Source organism: Mandrillus leucophaeus, unplaced genomic scaffold (genome assembly GCF_000951045.1).
Source record: "Mandrillus leucophaeus isolate KB7577 unplaced genomic scaffold, Mleu.le_1.0 Scaffold512, whole genome shotgun sequence".
NCBI classification, from domain to species: Eukaryota; Metazoa; Chordata; class Mammalia; order Primates; family Cercopithecidae; genus Mandrillus; species Mandrillus leucophaeus.
In genome coordinates this window covers 2,091,696-2,112,255 of record NW_012105498.1, presented here as the reverse complement: position 1 = coordinate 2,112,255, position 20,560 = coordinate 2,091,696, and the positions used below count along the sequence as shown (strand labels likewise).

The window sequence follows — 20,560 nt, the reverse complement described above, 5'->3', positions numbered from 1 at the left end:
AAAAAAAAAAGAAAAGAAAAGAAAATACAAGATACAGCATATATATTATGTAAACATAGATGTTGATAAGTGAAGCCTTTTTGTATTGAATATAGCATACTCTCAAAAGGCAGTTTGAAGAAAATAACTATGAATATTGGTTTAGGTTTCATTTTGCTTCCTTGAGAGAGAAATCAAATTCTTTTAGCAAAGTCATTTCATAAACAAATGATACAGGTCAAGTGAGATAGCTCATGCCTGTAATCCAAGCACTTTGGGAGTCCAGGGCAGGTAGATCATAAGGTCAGGAAATCAAGACCATCCTGGTCAACATGGGAAACCCCGTCTCTACTAAAAGTACAAAAGTTAGCCGGCTGTGGCAGTACATGCCTGTAATCCCAGCTATTTGGGAGGCTGAGGCAGGAGAATTGCTTGAACCCAGGAGGCGGAGGCTGCAGTGAGCCGAGATCATGCCACTGCACTCTAGCCTGGGTGACAGAGCCAGAGCGAGACTCTTATCTCAAAAAAAAAAGAAAGAAAGAAAGAAAGAAAATACAAGCTTTAACTCTCATCTAATTTATTAGAAATCCTTGCCTTACACATAGTAGAAATCCTCACCTCCTACACTGTTTTGTAGAATGTAAGAGAAAATGAATGTAAATTCTATGAATGCTTACTTTATTTCTTTATGTGGTAAATGTAACAAACATTTGAGGTGGGGGAAGGTACAGGAAATCTTAGTCATTTTATTTATCCCACTAACACTTGACACAGTGCCTGTACAGGTCCTCAAGAAATGCCTGCTGAGCTCTTTGTTAAATAAGTTAAGCTAAATAATCTGTCTCAGAATACATTATCCATTGTTTAATTTTTTTTTCTATTTCTTTTTTCAGGCCAGTCCTGCTCCTATAATTGTCAACACAGATACTTTGGACACAATTCCTTATGTAAGTAACTTTTTCATTAATACCTTCTTTTAAAACTGTGGTAGAACTTAATTGGCTGAATTTAAATTCAATTGATATTTAGTTTCACCCAAACGAAATAATCTTATGGAATGACATGTAGTTTTGTAAATTTTCTTTTAATAATTTCTAAATCTTGTCTTAGTAATCAAATATTTCCCTCTTTCATTCATGTTTTGCAAAATACAAGGGCCCATCATGTAAAAAAAAAATAGACAACGCTGTTCAAATAGTGTTAGCTTGCTAAGTGGCTCACTGAAAAGAGACTGAATTGCTCATAGACACAAGCAAACTTCTTTGGGTTTCTTATGAAAGGAATATTGAAGTCAATTTCTATGACAGAGTCTGGAACCTAGAGTAAGTAATCAATAAATATTTTTATGGATTTTGTTGGTCTTCTAATAAGAAGTGGACAAAAGTTTTGTGAGGATAGAGCCTACCTATATATAATGAAAGTTATGGTTTTATAAAAGCATGGAGCATGATCAAGCAAATCAATGAAGCTTAGATTCTGTACCTGTAACACAACCACTATAATGGCAAAAGTTCTTGAAGACAGAGTCTGGCTAGGCAGGGAAGATTGGAGACCAGCTATAGGCCACAATGTGGGTGAGTGGTTGACATTATGGAGGTCCAACAAGGCTTTGTGAGTGGGCTGTAGCTGATGAGTGGAGGATAGTGATCAAAGAAGATGGGACAGCCACAGATGCATGCTAGACAGGAGTATGAAGCTGAGAAGGGCTGCCGGGGCAATGGACAAGAACAAACAGATTCCTTCCCTTTGATTAAATGCGTAAAGCACATAAAGCACTTAGAACAGTACCTAGCACAAAGTAAGTGCTTGGTAAGTACTGGCTCTTCGCAGTTTTAGCCCACAGCCTCAAATCCCTTCAATGACCAACCAAATCACAGAAACAAATGGAGCAGTCAGAGTAGGGACTGTGGGGAATAGAAAGCACATGGCCATTTAAAGAGAGCAACTGCCACTTGGAACCTACTGGTGCCAGATCATTTTACAAAATAAGATGGAAATTTGTACATGTTTGCAATTTCTAAATACAGGCAACTAATTTTCAAAAGTGCAAACACTGTGTCTGCCAAACAAAGTGTGTCTAGTCCATAGGCTGCCTTTTGAGAGATGTTACCTCAAAGGAACTGGCAGTCCTGAGCAGGTTCTGCAATCCGGGACTCAGTCACAGGGGAGCAGAATGTCAGAACTGGAGTACAAGGTTGGGACTTGATGATAAGAATGAGGAACTAAAACTGGGACACAGGGTCAGGCCAAGAATAACAGCAAGCTTGACTTAATGCTGAATCACCTGAACTACTGAACTAGGGCTTCTTAAATCTTTCTGCACAAGAATAGTTTGGGACCAGACCGGAAACAAGGTTAAGCTTACTAGAAGGAACCAAGAGGCCCCAACAATGGAAAATAAAGGGCTCTATAGAAGGAAACAAAGCAATGTCTTAAAGGCACCTACATCCACTATTCTCTCACTCCTCATACCTTTCTTTACTTACCAAACATCTGTAACAGGGTATGCCTAACACTGTTGTAGGCACTTAACAAATTTTAACTCATTTAATCCTCATAACAATCCTTTGAGGTAGGTACTATTAATTTCTCCATTTTACAGATGAGGAAAATGAGTCATAAAGAGGTCAAGTAACTGGTTCAAGGACTCACAGTAAAAGGCAGAGTTGAGTCAATCCAGATAGCCTGGCTGTAGAGTTAGAAATGTTATTTAACTTCTAACATGTTTCTTTCTTCCCTCCCTTGTTTTCTGCCTGTCAGCTTGGGAACATAGTTTCCTTACTTACTCCCCTGATACATGCAGATTTGGATGAGAGATAACTTGTCACAGAAGCTTCAATACATTCAGGATAGGGATCCATATATATATGAAGGAATCTTATGTCCCAAAAAATCTCTTCACTATAACCGTTGTCAAAGCATGTGAGCAGTGCCCTCAAGAAGTAGGCCTGGAGCACAGAGTTGATTTTGTAAATAAGACCACTTTCTTGTGGTGGATCTATATTATTTCACATTCTCTTGTTAGGGTTCTGGTGGTGTAACTGCCAGATGCCCTCATGTGGAAATAATTTATCAGTAAGATCTAAGGGTCTTGTGTAGACATGTTCAATTGGTATCCCAATTGATTAGCTAGTAAAATCAGTCACAAATAACAAATTCATCAAATTATTCCTATTCTTCCAAATATCAAGTTTGTATCTGACTTTGACTCCTTCAAAAATTATTTTTATTCAACTTTTTTTGTTGTTATTGTTGAGTCAGTCTTGCTCTGTCACCCAGGCTGGAGTGCAAATGGCCTGATCTTGGCTCACTGCAACCTCCACCTCCCAGGTTCAAGTGACTCTCTTGCCTCAGTCTCCCGAGTAGCTGGGACTACAGGAGTACACCACCATGCCCTGCTAATTTTTTTATTTGTATTTTTTGTATTTTTTAGTAGAGACACGTTTTTGCCATGTTGAACAGGCTGATCTTGAACTTCTGATCTCAGTGATCTGCCAGCCTCAGCCTCCCAAAGTGCTGAGATTACAGGTGTGACCTACTGTGCCTGGCCTAATCAACTTTTTCATACTTAATGGAACCCACTTTGTGCTTCCTTAAGGGTAACGATCTTTATAGTGGTTTGTGAGCAGCTTGATATGATGAAAATGTCCCAATTATCATGGTAGTATGTTCTTAAGTAATGTATTTAATCTCTATGCACCTAAATTAACCTATAAGATAGGACTTATAATACCTGCCTCAGAGATTTTCTTAGCTTCTGGTTGATAGCAGCTAAAGTATTTATCATTTTTTTGAAAAAAATAAACACTTATGAGGTAAAACATGCTAAATTCTAGGAGAATGGTGAATATGAACACCTTCCCCAATGTAGAAAAAACATGAATACATTATGTATTGAAAATGGCAGATTTAGCGCATACTCATTAATGTGGATAAGCTTTGGTTCTTGGCAGAGTCCCAACTCTCCCCTTTGTTCCTGACTCACTGGGTAACCTTGAACAAATTACTGTTCCTTTCACATTCTATTTTCTCATTCCCCAGTGTTCTATACTTTGTTTTCCTCTTTTCTTCCTCATGTTCTAGTTGTTCACATAATTTCAGCTCTATTTAATGAAAAAACTATTTCAGAGTTCCCTAGGGCATTTTAGGCATGTTGCATAAGAACTTTTCCCTCTTAAAAATATTATCAGAATGCCAAGCTGTAACATATATTAAAGTCTTTATAAAAAATAATTTCCTTGCAAGTAAATGTATTAATTTTACTGATTAGCAAATTTGATTTTTGATAGAAATGGTTTTTGTGGAAATGGTTCCTTGGCACAAATGCAAATGACAATTGAACAGCTGCAGGAAATTTCTAGGGTCAAAGGAAATTTTTATGTAAGTGTCAAACAAAATACAAAATATATTTAAAGAGACTTCTTTGTATTAAGGAAGATAAGTTGAAAGACATTAGAGCTTGCATTTATGAAGGGGTCACTGAGGTTCTTACACAAAAATGCCTTAAGTAAGCTCTGTCTTATATGAGGTCATGATATATTAGGGTTGGGTATAACCTTAAATGTGGCATAGTCTAGCTTCTCATACAAAGCAGGAATCTCTATATGAAAATTAAAATCACCCAAGCAGAAACAAGGAGAGAGAGAAAAATTATTTTTCCATTTCAATACTATCTAGTTTCTATTTTTTGCTCAATATTTTTATTCTTCCCCATTACATGTTGAATATTGTTTCATGCCAGGTACTGAAAATATTTGTTCTTAGGGAGCTCAGAGTGATTAGAGCCTGCTTGTGAATCCAGCTCCCTGAAGGTTGACTCAATCAAATAATAATGCTTTACTCTCTGGTACTCTGCAACCAACTGACATTGCGCTCTCCTCTCCTTTCAGTAGACACTTTAGAGTTCAATATTGAACAGCACCCTGACAAATAGTATTCTTTGTGCTTTAGAAAATAAAATTAATCAGAGAGATTCCAGAATCCTTTTTTATTTTGCTCTAACCTTCTCTAATATTCATTTTGTATTTTGGTAATATTCTGACCTCTTTTATACAAATGCACTGTTGAGAGAGGTATACTTGAGAATCATGCATTTTAAATCTGTTAAATAACTTGGAGTTCAATCAACACACACCTTCATTTTAAAGATACAGATTTTCTATATCAACTAGTAAATGGTAGTGCTTGATCTACCATTTACTATTACCTCATGTAGTTGCCAATTTTTGGTGTGTAACCACAACCAAAAAATCAGTGGCAATGAGCATTTTTTTCTTCTCTATTTATCAGTTAGGTAGGACAGTTGCTTCAGGCTACAGAATGCAGTATTCTCACCTTATCTATTGTATCAGGAGACTTGATACATTCCAAGTCTCCTGATGGATGCCTGAAGCTGCAGATAATACCAAACCCTATATACATGAATTTTCCATCTTAACTATCAGGCACTGTGGCCATAACTTTTGCAGTTTGGGGTACAACAGCAAAACTAGCATGATTCTATTTTTCCTTCTTCACAAGTTCATGGATGAAAGATTCATTTTTCCTGTAGATCTTAGCAACTTCAGCATACAGTATTTTCTCTTCTTTTTTTTCTTAAGTCAGGAATTTTCATGTTTTCCCTTAAAGGAAGCTTTTTAGGGCTTCTCCTAAGCATATCTGAATTGTCAGCATCACTATTCTTGTGCTTTGGGGCCATTATTAAGGAAAATAAGAGTTACTTGAACAGAAAAACTACCATACAAGGATAGTCAGTTTGATCACCCAGACAGCTACTAAGTGAATAAAGGGCAGGTAACATCTGCAGCACAGATACCCTAAACAAAGAAATGACTCACATCCTGGAAGAGATAGAGTGGGACAGTGAGAGATTTCATCACACTACTCAGAACAGCAAGCAAGTTGGAACTTATGAATTGTTTATTTCTGGAATTTTCCATTTAATATTTTCAGACAATGGTTGACTGTGGATAACTGAAACTGCAGAAAGCAAGACCACAAATAAGGGTAGGGGCAGGAGGGCGGGTCCCGTACCAGGTTGGCTGAGGCATCTCTGCTTCAGAAGTTTCATTCTGGGAACCAGGAGGTGGGACAGTGGCTATCCAGGGTATGTTATTCATATTGTTATAGTCAAAGGACAAGAAATCAAGCCCATGACACAAACACAGTTAAAGCTTCTGCTCACCTTACATCCACCAACACCCAATTGGCCAGAATAAGTCATGTTGCCAAGCTCGAAGTAGGGAAAGAGTGAGTATTTGCTAAACAATAAACTAGTACATCAGGGCCTTAAATAAAGGGCTAAGAATCTGTGTATGTCCCTTTATGAGAAAAATAAAAATAAAAACAAAGCAGATATAAAATAAAAAATCTTGTACTTTGTATTGGTAGGTCGATGGCACTAAACAAAGTATCAGAGGGACCTGGTTCAACTGATAGGGAGAGTGAGTGTGTAGATTATTGTGTGTTGTCTAAGGGAAAATATTCAGAGGTAAAAGAAACATCTAGCAAGTATTGGCAGTATAATGACTTTACTTTCCTATAAGACACTTCGTTGTCTGAAACTTTGTTTCTAGAGGTAGAAATAATAGTGGAGACAAGGCAGAAGTTTCAGGTCTCTTGCTTTGAAAACCCTCCTAGGAAGTAAGGGAGAGAGAAAAGTAGAAGATAAAGAGAAAACAAAGAAGAGTTAGGTTACGAAGAATATGAGTGGGTCCTTAGTAGTATCACCCATTGGATTTGGCTTCCAAGAAAGTTATTTATGTAAAAGTTATTTGAGGACATTTATAATATCTTTATAATATCAGCAACATTTTTATAGAGTGCTTTCAATGTGAAAAGGCCATTGGATGCAAACAAAACTATGGTTCTCGGGCCAAGCACAAGAGAGTGAACTAAAGGGAAAAAATGACCCCAAAATGGCTGAACACATGAGTGTCAGTGAAAAGAAAAAGGATATTGTGGGTTCAGGGACATAGAGACACAACTGAATTAGCAATGAGCTTCATTCAGGAGCCAGAGTATGGGTTTGTGTCTAAGAGATGTTTTAAGCAACATTTTAAATGGCACTGCTGATTGATTCCAGCATCAGGATGCTGAGGACAAGAGCTCTCTGAGGAGGAAGTTGCCATGTTACAGAAGTGAGGTGACCAAGTGCTTGTTGTAGGGTTGTACATTTAGACATTAATTTATTTGAGTCACTCTGTAAATAACAAATTCTTATGATTTAGGCTATGATTCACTTTTAAATGGACCATTTTCCAGAATTGCCTCTGATGGGAAAGAAAACAGAAATATATGTGTTCCTTTGAACCATCCTGGCAGTGATTAATAACGGTATGATATTTTGGAAGAATTTGCTGATTTTAGTACATTTATCTTTCAACAAGCATGTTTTCCTCTTTTTGTGTTTTTTCCTATGGACATTGTTAAAACTATATTGTTAATGTTTTTATCTATTGGGAATGCAGTCGTATCCACATTTTAAAATCCTTACCTACCAGGAATCAGCTTTATTTTGTCTGAACTACTCCTTTGAATCAATAAGAATTTAGCAATAGAGGCAAAGCTATCAATATTTGTTCTGGTGTCAAACCTAGCCAATCTAGATTCATTTCTCAACTGCCCCAATCAGCAGAATCCCTACTCTTAACTGCTTGTTACTTTGCTTTAAAAGCAAGAGGTGGGCTCACGCCTGTAATCCCAGCACTTTGGGAGGCTGAGGCAGGTGGATCAGCTGAGGCCAGGAGTTTGAGACTAGCCCAGCCAACATGCCGAAACCCTGTCTCTACTAAAAATAGAAAAAATTACCCGGGTGTGGTGGCAGGCGCCTGTAATCCCAGCTACTCAGGAGGCTGAGACAGGATAATCTCTTGGACCGGGGAGGCGGAGGTTGCAGAGAGCTGAGATTGTGCCACAGCACTCCCGACCTGGGCAAGAGTGAGACGCTGCCTGAGGAAAAAAAAAAAAAAAAAAAATGCAAATTCTGATTCACTAGGTATGGGATGAATCAGTCTGCATTTCTAATAAGCTGCCAGGTGAGGTTGATGCTACTTAGTTGTGCATCATACTTTTAGTAACAAAAGAACATAAAGAGAGAGACCAGCCTTTGGCTTTATGCACAGCTGGGTTGTAAACCCACCTCTGCCAGTTAGTTCTTTTCTTGAGTTTTGGTTACGTCACATCACCTCTCTAAGTCTCTGTTTCATTATATATAAAATAGGAATAATAATACCTGCCTTGCAGGGGTTGTTATGAATACTTATCCTAGTATGCAGAAGGGGCTTAATGAATATTCATCATAAGACTAGGGGTAAGGTGGGTGTATCTATGATAAAATAAAACATTTCTCTGACTTAATCTTGAACTGGTGAGTCAAAATGAGAAGCCACTGCTAGTTCAGGGGTTAGGCCAGTAGTAGTTACATAGGTCCATGGCTTACCTACCTCTAGACCTTTGCTACTCAGAGTGTGACCCATGGCCTAGTAGCAGCGATATTACCTGGGAGTTTGTGAGCAATGGAATCTAAAGTTCCACCAAGGACCTATTAAATCAAAAACTATGTTTTTTAACAAGAACTTCAGTGATTTGTATGCATATTAAAGTTTGAGAAACACTGCTCAATAAGACAGAAACTTATTTTTTGGTTTGGATCCTGATGTTTTGTTCTTCCACTATGTGTTTTGGCCTGCTGTTGAGACAGCTGCCGTTTTCTAAGTCTTTTACTTTAAATATATACACATCTATAAGGAAAGAGCTCTATTTAATTCAACAAATTGAACACACTATGAACAACTACTATGTTGTCCTACTTTCTGGACCTGTGCTTTCCAAAAAAGTAGTTAGAAGTCACATATGGTTATTTAAATTTAATTGAAATAAAATAATATAAAATTACAAATTCAGTTCCTCAGTTGCACTAACCACATTTCAAGTGCTCAGTAGCCAGTAGAGCTAATGGGTGTTGTATTAAACAATGCAGGTATGGAATTGTCCATTATTCCAGAAAGTTCTATCAGACAGAGCTGTTCTAGGTAATACATAATAAGAAGGAAGTAGAAGAAATAGAAGAGATAAGGGAGCTAATTTGTTATCAAGAAATGATTATACTCTAGGTTCTTTATATATATATATAGAGAGAGAGAGAGAGAGAACCTAATTAATCATCAAAATTATCCTCCCAACTTTTGTGTGTTGGTTTAATTTCCTCCTTTTTTGAGTTGACTATTTTCAAATTTTCTAAATAGCCAGCACTCTCCAGTAATTGTGGGGTATGCTCAGGTGGACAACATGATCCCTATTCTCATGGCTCTTAAAAGCTTAACTTTTAAGACTCTTAAACATGATACACATGGAGGCAAATGTCAGTAATTACTGAAAACTTTCTTAAAAGTTCAGTGATTCATCATTTTCTTATTGTAGAATTATAAAATTCCTATTTTGGCCAGGCGCAGTGGCTCATGCCTGTAATCCCAGCATTATGGGAGGCTGAGGTGCGCAGATCACCTGAAGTTAGGAGTTCGAGACCAGCCTGGCCAACACGGTGAAAACCCGTCTCTAATAAAAATTCAAAAATTAGCCAGGCACAGTGACAGGTGCCTGTAATCCCAGCTACTTGGGAGACTGAGGCAGGAGAATCACTTGAACTTGGGAGGCAGAGGTTGCAGTGAGCCGAGATCACACCATTGCACTCCAGCCTGAGTGACAGAGTGAGACTCCATCTCAAAAACAAAACAAAATAAAAGCTTATTAAGGTTGGGATGAATTTTTAAAAGTAAAGTCAACAAACAAACAAACAAAAAGATAGAAGACCTGACCTACTTACCATTCACAAACTAATTCACTTTTTTTGCCCTGTATTACCCTTGCAGAGGGCAGTTTGTTGGCTACTGTACTCATAACTTCTCATTGACTGGGAAGCACTTACTTAGGCTTGTCATTTTGGACTTAAAGTGAGGGCCAACGGGAAAATAAAATGGTTGTCCAAGTGGAGAATGTGACTGGTGTATGAAAGTAGCAATATTGGCCCGTCTTTCTTGGAGGGGTTCCCCTAAAAGCCTCATATACCTGGGCAGAGAAACCACTCTTGTTCAAAGAAGTATAACCTAGCAGAGCACTTTTAAGAACAAGGGGGAAATAATCCTGAAAAATATTTGTGTAGCTTCTCAAGCATAATGCTACTCAAGGTGCAGTCTGTGAACTGGCAGCATCAGTTCTCACCGGTCAGATTGTTAGAATCATGGGATCGCCAACTCCTCCCCAAAGCTATAGAATCAGAATCTCTGAGAGTGGAACCAAGAAATCTGTGTTTTTAAAAGCACCTCAGGTGATTCTTAGGCTTGCTGAAGTTTGAGAGATGCTGCTCTACAATTTACAAGACATTTTTAAAAGCTAGTGGGAGACTTTAGGCAGCTCTAGTTGCTAAACTGAAGTGGAAGTGAAAGTTAATTAGGAAATACTGCATACAGGAAGGACAAAATAAAAATATCTAAGGCACAATGATAAGACGTTTAGCATGAATCTGAATGAGTGTTTAATCCTGGTGGGTTTTTTTTTTCTTTCTTCTTTTTAAATCATTTGGGAGCTTTAAACATATTCTATTTCATAGTCTAGTGAATAGATATGTTAACGAAAATGGATAATGCATGGTGAAAAGCACATGTTGTTAAACACCCCTTGCTTATCTCTGCCTGGTTCATTCTTACATATCCTAAAGCATTCAGCTTAAATAATGCTTCTTCTAGGAAAATGAGATTCAGGGTAGAGTTCCTATTATGAGCTTCCCCTGAAGGCTCTTCTTCCTCTCAAAGTAGTTATCACACTGAATTGCAGTTATTTCATTAATAGTTGATCTTTCTCTGTAGAATGTAAACTTCATGAGGCACAAAGAAAATATTGCTTTATTTTTCCCACAGTTGTACCTCAAAAACCCTGCACATTTTTACTGACTGGTGGAAGGCAGGCAGGCAGGCAGGAAGGAAGGAAGGAAGTGAAGAAGCTACAATAACAAGCCATCCTATTTCAAGGAATCAGAGAAAGGTAGAATTGTGTCTAGCTCTTAAAGAATAAAAAGACATTTCTAGGCAGAGTAGGTAAAAGGCATTCCAAGAAGAGGGAAGTGCAAGTACAAAGGTCAGAGGTCAGGCAACACATATGTCCTGGGTTTCATCCAGATGGAGCACAGAGCAGTAGCATAATATGAGGTTGGGTTGAGTCTGATTGTGAAGGCCTTTTTGCTTGATATAGACTTTGGACTTTAACATGTAGGCATTGCTGGTAGCATTATCTTCTCATATATTTAGGAAATAATGACATCTGATTTTATCACTCTATATCTAGGTCTTAATTTTTATCTGCTATATAATAGGTGCCCTGAAATATATGTTGAATAAACCCAAAGACTTAATAGTGATCACGTAAGAACAACTGATACAGGCTGCTCTTGAGCCTTTTCTACATTTTCCTGTATCCTTACCTTCCTTCACCCTGTTCAATTAGTCCACAATGCCTTTTCCTCCATTCCCATCTTTTAGATCTCAATAAACTGCCACCACCATCAGGAAGCCCCCATCAATTCCTCCAGGTCATAGTAATGTCTCCTTCCTCCTTGATTCCGTGGTATTTCAATCATGAGAGATTGTTACTTTAGTAGAAAGAGAATGGACTCTCGGCTCTTTTGATTCAACCATATACCAACTGGATAACTGAGGAAATTAACTTCTCTGACCCTTTTCCCTCAGCTGTAAGGAGAGACAATAATAACCATCTTGCATAATGTATTCTTTAGGACACAGGTTCAGTTATATATAACAGAGACCAAAATAACCATGTGTTTGCAAGGTAGGAATGTGTTTCTTTCATATATGACAGTCCCTAGGTTAGCTGCCCAGAGCTAGAATGTCTGTTCTGCTCCACAAGGTTTTAAAGGACCCAAGTACCTTTTATTTTCTTTTTTACCACCCTTGGGGGTTGCCCTTGCACACATAGTCCACCACGATGACATGCTAAATAGCAGATTAAAAGAAGTACAGAGATGGACATTGTCCGTCCCTTTAAAGCAATGTCTGAAAAGTTGTAAACATGATTTTTCCCTCATACCTCAAAGATTAGGCACAAAGCCACCCCTAGATACAAAGGGAGACTGAGCCATATAACCTTTATTTGGAGATGCCCTGGGCTCAGATAAAAGTGAGGGATCCCATTATTATGGAAGGAAAGGGTAATGAATATTAGGGAGAAGCAGCAGTTTCTACCACACAACACGTTAGTAGTATTCTTCAATGTCTGGAGCTTCTGCCCAGGGGATGCTGAATCTGATCCATGAAGTGTTAGAAGACAATATGAGAACTTGCCTTTATAGTTTTTCATCGTTTCTAATTTCAACATTTTATATATAAAACACTGTATTGTTACAATTGTATAAGTATACTGTATCTGTACAGACTAGCACATATGGGGGAGCATGCTTGCAAACATTTTATTGGTAGGAACACTAAACAATTTTCAGAAACCACTGGTTGTAAGCATTAGAGATATTATTTAGACATTGCTTGACTCATAATAGATGTTTAACAAATGATGGCCATTGGCCATTGTTATGGTCCTGAATTAGTATTTACCATATTCCTCCCTATTTATTAATAGTTCTTAGTACTTGATATTAGCCAGATAGAATTGTGCTTTACTCATCTTTAAATTCCAGGCTGGGCATGGTAACTCATGCCTGTAATCCCAGCACTTCGGGAGGCCAAGGCGGAAGGATCACCTGAGGTCAGGGAGTTCGAGAGCAGCCTGACCAAAATGGTGAAACCCTGTCTCTACTAAAAATACAAAAATTAGCTAGCCGTGGTGATGCCTTCTTGTAATCTCAGCTACTCGGGAGGCTGATGCACTAGAATCGCCTGAACCCAGAAGGCTGAGATTGCAGTGAGCTGAGATCACACACCTACACTCCAGCCTGGTTGACAGAGTGAGACTTGGTCTCAAATAGTAATAATAATAATAATTAAATAAATTCCATAAATAGCCGTAGTCCATGCATGTAGTGGGATTTTGATAAAAGTTATTTTCACTGTTACACTGAATTGTATTATTTGAATTTGACTGTTTTAATAGAGTGAATTTTTATTTGAGAAAGTAATTCGTCAGGTAAATATGTGTTTTAATTTAATCTACATGATCATGTGGATCAATGTGCATGTGACCACCTAAACGTGGGGTGCCCGATTTATTGGCTCTTTGTAATTTAACTTGCTCATAAATAAGTGCTCCTTTCAAAGTGTGGTCCTTTACAAATGCTTTTTTCTTTCTCAAATATACATTTGAAAGAAAATGTAGGCAGTCATATATGATGACAGAGAAGACTGTGGCTAGTTGAGTGAAAAGAAAGAGGAAGAGTGACAGTTGAGTAAAAATCAAGGAGAGGAAATGAGAAAGGAGTAATAAAGAGAAATGGCTTAACATTTTTATATTACTTTCCTCAATTGTAACAGTGTTATATTTGGATTGAGCTAAAAACTCTACTTCCAAAAAGAAAAGCAAATACTAAAACGTTTTTCTGGGGCCTCAGGAACTTTACGTGATGCTTAGGGTAATTTATAATCTCATCTCTCCCTTCTTAAATCTTGCTTGCCATTTTTTTTTTTCTTTGTTGAGACAGAGTCTCATTCTGTTGCCTAGGCTGGAGTGCAGTGGTACCTTCAGAGCTCACTGTAGCCTGGACTTCCTGGGCTCAAACAATCCTCCTACCTCAGCCTCACAAGTATCTGGGACTATAGGCGCCAGCCACCACACCCGGGTAATTTTTTGTATTTTTCATAGAGATAGAGTTTTGTCATGTTGCCCAGGCTGGTCTCGAATTCCCAGGCTCAAGCAATCCGCCCACCTTGGCCTCCCAAAGTATTGGAATGACAGGTGTAAGCCTCCATGCCTGACCTTGCTGGGCTTTTAAGTTGACTTTTTGACTCTGATATTTTTTTAGGGGCCAGTTCTTGAGGGATAACTATAGGTATTTTTCTCCATGAAATCAGACAGCTACCTTGCAGCTACCTTGTTTCAGTGACTGACTTACCTCTAGTGTCTTTCTGTTTCTTTTTTTTTTTTTCTTTTTCTTTTTTTGTAAGACAGAGTCTTGCCCTGTGGCCTGGGCTGGAGTGCAGTGGCGCGACCTCGGCTCACTGCAACCTCTGCCTCCTGGGTTCAAGCGATTCTCTTGCCTCAGCCTCCCGAGTAACTGGGATTACAGGTGCCCACCACCATGCCGGCTAATTTTTTTCTCTTTCTTTTTAGTAGAGACAGGGTTTCACTATGTTGGCCACGCTGGTCTCGAACGCCTGACCTCGTGATCCACCTGCTTCAGCCTCTCAAAGTGCTGGGACTACAGACATGAGCCACTATGCCTGGCTGTATCTTTCCTTTTCTAAGTGTATCATATCTCAGCCCTAAATTACTTCCACTTAGTTGTCACTTGGAAATTCCAAGTTTGTTTAAATACATGAGGAACTGGATGAACTTCGATGAACTTTACCTTTGGTGACAAAGTGTAGTTGCCTCTTCATGAACGGCGTTAATGGAAATGCATTTTGATTATCGTAATTTCTACCAAGTGCCCTAAATGATGTTTTGCCCAGGAGTATTTTATTTTAGAAACTCAGGAGCATAAAATTCAAACATTACCAATCTAATGAGGTGTCACATGAAGAAAACGTAGTAATGAAATAACAACTTCAGATAGGTCAAATGGCATGCTGAGAGGAGCAAATAAACAATAGCCCATTATAATCAGTATCTCTTTAAAGATAATCTTAGGAAATTTTCATGGTGTTCTTGTTTTTAAAGCAAATTGCTAATACTTTTGCTGATCCCTGAAAGCTGTGGCTCTCAACCTTGCCCCCACATTGTAATTGCTTCCCGCTTCAAAAATACCAATGCCGGGCTGGGTGCAGTGGCTCATGCCTGTAATCCCAGGACTTTGGGAGGCCGAGGAGGGTAGATCACGAGGTCAGGAGATCGAGACCATCCTGTATAACACGGTGAAACCCTGCCTCTACTAAAAATACAAAAAATTAACCGGGGGTCATGGCACGTGCCTGTAGTCCCAGCTACTCAGGAGGCTGAGGCAGGGGAATCGCTTGAACCCAGGAGGCAGAGGCTGCAGTGAGCCGAGATGACACCACTGCACTCCAGCCTGGGTGACAGATTTAACTCTGTCTCAAAAAAACAAAAACAAAAAAAATACTGATGCCTCAACCCCAGGAATAAAGATTCCTGTTTAATGGGTCTGAGTCTGGGTATAAGAATTGGGATCTTAAAAAATCTCCCCAAGTGGTAAATAACTAAATAAATTAAAGCATCTAGTTCTTCTAACCTTCTAACCTACTGTGATTCTGGGAAGGCCTTCCAACAGAAATGGGTGGTTGGGTTAGAGTGCTTATTATATAGGCAATAAACTGAGCTGCCACCAGTTAACTTGGTAGCAAACACAGTTACTGCTAACAAAGCTAGCTAGCTATGCAAGGCACATGCCCTCAGGTTCAGATATGATCAAGTTAACGAAACATCCCTCCAAGGGTTATTTTGCTGACACATGTCACCATTTATGAGTTGTAATTGGGTTTATTAAAAAGAGAGTCATGGCCTGTGCTTTAGCAATTTGGCCTAAGGGCCCCCAAAAATACTGAGAGAAGAAATTTGCAAGCCAAACTACAGCTAAAAACTAGACTGGGGTTGACTTTGAGGTAGTTTATTGTAGAACCTGAGACTCAATGTAGTTACAAAAAAATCAAATATCAAAACCCTGCCCAAGTCCACCAGAAGCTTTCTCTGACAACTCACCTCACTGATATTTCCTTGTCTTTGAATGTCTATTGCACGTACTTTAAGAAGGACAATGGCCAAAAGTTGATTTAACTCAAGTTTATTTGATGGCAGTTTGATTTGATAAATTTATGCTTTGATAGTGAAATTATCTGGCTTCTTTGAAATGGAATATTTTATTGGTATGGCCAAGGGTACAGACTTGGCATCTAAGAGAACTAACTCTTTCTTTGGTGAACTTGAGGAAATTACCTAAGCTCTCTGAGCCTTAGTTTTCTTTCTTTTTTTTTTTTAATAAAATGGAGAAAGGTAGAAATATCTCATAGTACTGATATGAAAATGATCTGAACAGTGTCATTGTAGGAATAAAAATAGCTGTTACTGAACCATACTCTAGGCACTATTAAAATTTTGTACAAATGTTAATTTATTCATTCCTCACAATAACCATACAAAGTATATTATTGTTATCTCTATAGGTAAAAAATTTTAGGCAAAAAGATTAATAACTTATCCAAGATCACACAGCAGACACAGATTATTCTTGTAATAAGAATAGCATTATACCACCCTGCCTCTCAGTAGTTGTAATAAAAGTTAATTTGCTAAGTTACTTAACAGACTGAAGGAGACACTTGAAAGCAGCTAAGGTCAAGCACAGTGTTGTTAAACACTTCGTTAATAAAAGGTTGAAGAGCTACAAAGAGAAAGACAATGTTCCAGATTGTGGTTGACAGAGGAAATTTGCCAGTATACATGTTGTTGTGGAAGTTTAAAGTTAAACTGGGAATATTTTTTTTGTTTTAAGACAGGTTCTCCCTCTGTCACCTAGAGTACAGTGGCACCATCGTGTCTCACTGCAACCTCAAGCTCCTGGGCTCAAGTGATCCTTCTGCCTTAGACACCCAAGGTGCTGAGAAGAGATCTTTAAAATGCAGTTAGTGTCAACAAAAAGGGTTAAACTCTGTAGAGTATTTGAAGAGATTTTTTCTGAGTCAAATATGAAAAATATGGCCTTTGATACAGCTCCAGGAGACCCTGAGAATATGTGCCCAAGATGGTCAGGCTACAGTTTGGTTTTATACATTTTATGGAGACATAAGATATCAATCAATACATTTAAGATGTACATTGGTTCAGTCCAAAAAAGTGGAACAACTCAAAGAGAGTGAGGGGCCAGCTTTCAGTTGGTAGGTGGATTCAAAGATTTTCTGATTGGCATTGTTGAAAGAGTTTATCTAAAGACCTGGAATGAATAGAAGGGAGTGCCTGGGTTAAGGTAAGAGATTGTGGAGACCAACCTTCTTATTATGCAGGTGAAGCTTCCAGGCCACAGGCTTCACAGCGAACAATAGATTGTAAATGTTTCTTATCAGACTTTAAAAGGTGCCAGACTCTTAGTTAATTGTCTCTTGGATCATGAAAAAGGTCTGGAAAGGGGAGGGGATTTTCTTCAGAATGTAGATTTTCCCCACAAGAGAAAGCTTGGCATTGCTATTTCAAATTATGTCAAATAAATATACTTGGGGGTAAGATGGTTTAATTTCTTTCAGGGCCTGCTATCTGTCATGTTGGTATTTTATTACTCTAAATAATCAGCTTTGTCAGTCTTCTGTTATAATGTTAATGCTGGTCAGCTGTGCCTGAATTCCAACCGGAAGGGAAGAGGAGGATTTAATGAAGCATGTCCAACCACCCATTCCCATCATGGCCTGAACTAGTGTTTTGGGTTTACTTTAGAATGCACTTGACTTGGAGGAGGGATCCATTCAGTTGATTAGGGGACTCAGAATTTTATTTTTAGTTTACATTAGTGATGTCACTATGTCTAATAAAGAATAAATAGAAATTGAGAGTGATCTGGGATACATGGGGTGAAAGTCCTGAACCAACACACTTTTGTTAGCAGTGGTGAATCCATACGATTCTGCAGCAACCTCAATTCTTGCTTTCTCAGAAGAAAGAATTCATCTGATGGGCAGAAGGCAGAAGGAAGGACCAAGGCAAGTTTTAGAGCAGGAGTGAAAGTTTATTAAAAAGCTTTAGAATGGGAATGAAAGGAAATACACTTGGAGGCTGGCCAAGTGGGCAATTTGAGAGATCAGGTGCACAGCTTGATCTTTTTACTTGGGGTTTTATACATTGTTGGCATACTTTCAGAGTCTTGCATCTCTTCTCCCATGATTCTCCTCTTGAGTGGGGTGCAGTGGCCTGTCAGCACTTGGGAGGGAAGCAGATGCTGCATGTGAGGCATTCTTCCCTTACCAGCCCAATGTCCCTAGAAGGTCATATGCCAGTTAAACTGTCATTTTGCCACTTAATGTGCATAGTTGAGTCCGCTCTCCCAGCTTCTAAGATCTTGTCAGGAAGCTGCTGGTGATCAGCAGTGTCAGGTTTTTTCTATTTATTGGGAAACTGCCTTTCCCTGACACTGTTGAAACGGCCTTGTTGTTTGGAGTAACAACTGAGGTTCATTGTCTCACAGATGACAAGGATGCAGACACACAGAAAGTGAGATTGAGAGTGGAAGTTTAATAGGCGAAAGAAAGAGAATAGCTCTTTCCTGCAGAAAGGGGTTCCAGAAAAGTGGATTGCTGGATCTGTGGTGAAGTGCAGGGGGTTTTATAGATGAGCTGGTGAGAAGGCAGTGTCTGATTTACATAGGGTGCACAAAACTGGTTAGACCAGGTATGCCATTTGCACAGGGCATGAATTTTTGGTAGCCCCCACCCTAATCTTTTATCATGCAGGTGGGTTCTCTGCCTGAGCTATGCCATGTTGCCCTTTTCTTTGTTCCTGTACCTGTGGTAACAGAGAAAGGGAAGGTGGAGCATCCATGTTGGACATACCTGGCCCCCAGCTAGCCCTTTTCTATTGGCACAGCTGCCAGCATTCCCCTGTGTAAGCATCCAGCTTGCTTATTTATGTTTTCAGCTTGATTTTTCAGGCTGCTCTTTATTAGGAGAAAAATAATTTCTTGGGCTGCTTTTTGTTGGAAGGGAAGCTCTGCCAAGGACTTTTTGCCCTCACTGTCTGCCTGAACAATTTCTTTCTACTGCCTGTATCACTGACTGTGACTAATTATTATTTTAGAGAAGCAGTTAACAACCACCTGACCATCACCTGATGGTCACCTGATATTTCTAGTGGTAGGGGTTGTGGCTAGGGAGGAGGTCTCTCCTGCCCTGCTCATGTCTGACTAGCTACCTACTATAATACTTTCATCCATGTTACTTTAATTAATTCTCAAAATTGTGGAGGAAGCTATCGTTTTTTAGCTAAGGAAACTGAAAGGCGCTTTGAGGTTGTGAACCATCATTTTGCAATGGCAAACTGGACTTGTACTCAGGCCCTCTGACTCCTCCCATCTAAATGGTTATTTTCTCTTGGGAAGGTCTTTATGGGCATTTCTGGAGCTAAGTTTCCTTGTCATTCATCAGATGGGGGAGTTCTCCTATGTTATGGCTTTGGTTTCTTCAATATTTTATTCTTATTTATAAACTGTTTTAGTTCAGACTAGTGTAACAGAATACTGAAGACTGGGTGGCTTAAATAACATAACATTTATTTCTGATCATGCTGACTGGGAAGTCTGAGATCAGAGTGCCAGCATGGGTTGGTTCTGGTGAGGCCTGTCTTGCTGGTTTGCAGATAGTCATCCTTTCACTGTGTCCTCACGTAGAGAAGAGCAGAGAGTGGGAAGCAAGCTCTCTCCTTTGTCTTTTTCTAAGAACTCTAATCCCATCATGAGGACTCCACCTCATAACCTAATGGTCTCCCAATATCCCCATCTGAAAATTCTATTGGGAATTAGGATTTCAATGTATGAATTTTAGGGGGGTAAAATTTTAGGGGTATTCAGTCCATAGAAATCTCTGAATTTCAAACAACTCCAAGGTAATTTGATTAACTCATATAATAGAAGTTCTTGAATTTTTACTTATGCCAGGTATTGTTACCTAGGTTTACTGTAAGCAAGACAGAATTTCCTTGTGGAAATTTTGGTAAAATTTTAGGGGGATCTAGTCCATAGAAATCTCTGAATTTCGAACAACTTCAAGGTAATTTGATTAACTCGTGTAATAAAAGTTCTTGAATGCCTACTTGTGCCAGGTATTGTTACCTAGGTTTGCTGTAAGCAAGACATAATTTCCACTCTTGTGGAAATTATGAGCTTACATTCTAGTCAAAGTAGGTAACAAACAAAATGGAAGCTATAAAATAGTAAGTGCTCTGAAAAAAATGAAGCAAAGTACTTTGAGGGATGGGAAGGCCAGTGGCTTCTTTACTAAGGGAGTATGGCAAAGATCTCTTGGATAAGGTGGTATTCGAATTGTAACCTGAATACAAGAGAAATCCTACTGTGCACAGATCCTTTTGTTGTTTTTATTTTCTACTGTTTTTCCTTATTTCACATAGTCTGGCTTTAATTTTTATGTTGTTTGTTTCTCTTCCTTCTTCCTTCATTCCCCATCTTGGTGGTAAATGATCTCACTATCAACTCAACTCACATTACATTTCTGGGAGTCACATGAAATCCCTTTTGCTTTGTGTCCTGGTGTATATGTGATCACTAATCCTTACATAGTATGTTTGCTACATGTATCTTGTCTCTGTACTATCTTTTTCTTCATTGTCAAGACCCTTGGTCTAGGAGTCTTCACCACTCTCCTGGACTCCCTCATTTGCCTCTGAACTTGTTTCTCTCACTTTAATTTTCTTTCCTTCTGTCCACATAGCTCTCTGAGTTCTTATTCCAAAAAAACTA

At 38.8% G+C, this 20,560-nt stretch overlaps 1 protein-coding gene across 5 annotated transcripts in view; it reads left to right on the top strand.

Annotated features, from left to right (window-relative positions):
- Window positions 1-20,560, top strand: part of DLG2 (discs, large homolog 2 (Drosophila)) — a 916,021-nt gene that overhangs the window by 64,871 nt on the left and 830,590 nt on the right. For 4 of the 5 annotated variants that reach the window (XM_011996427.1, XM_011996426.1, XM_011996428.1 and 1 more), the window contains exon 2: window positions 873-926. The exons of the other annotated variant lie outside the window; for it this stretch is intronic. In XM_011996427.1, coding sequence (XP_011851817.1) covers window positions 873-926 — 54 coding nt within the window. The remainder of the gene's footprint in view (window positions 1-872; window positions 927-20,560) is intronic. 5 annotated transcript variants of the gene reach the window in all.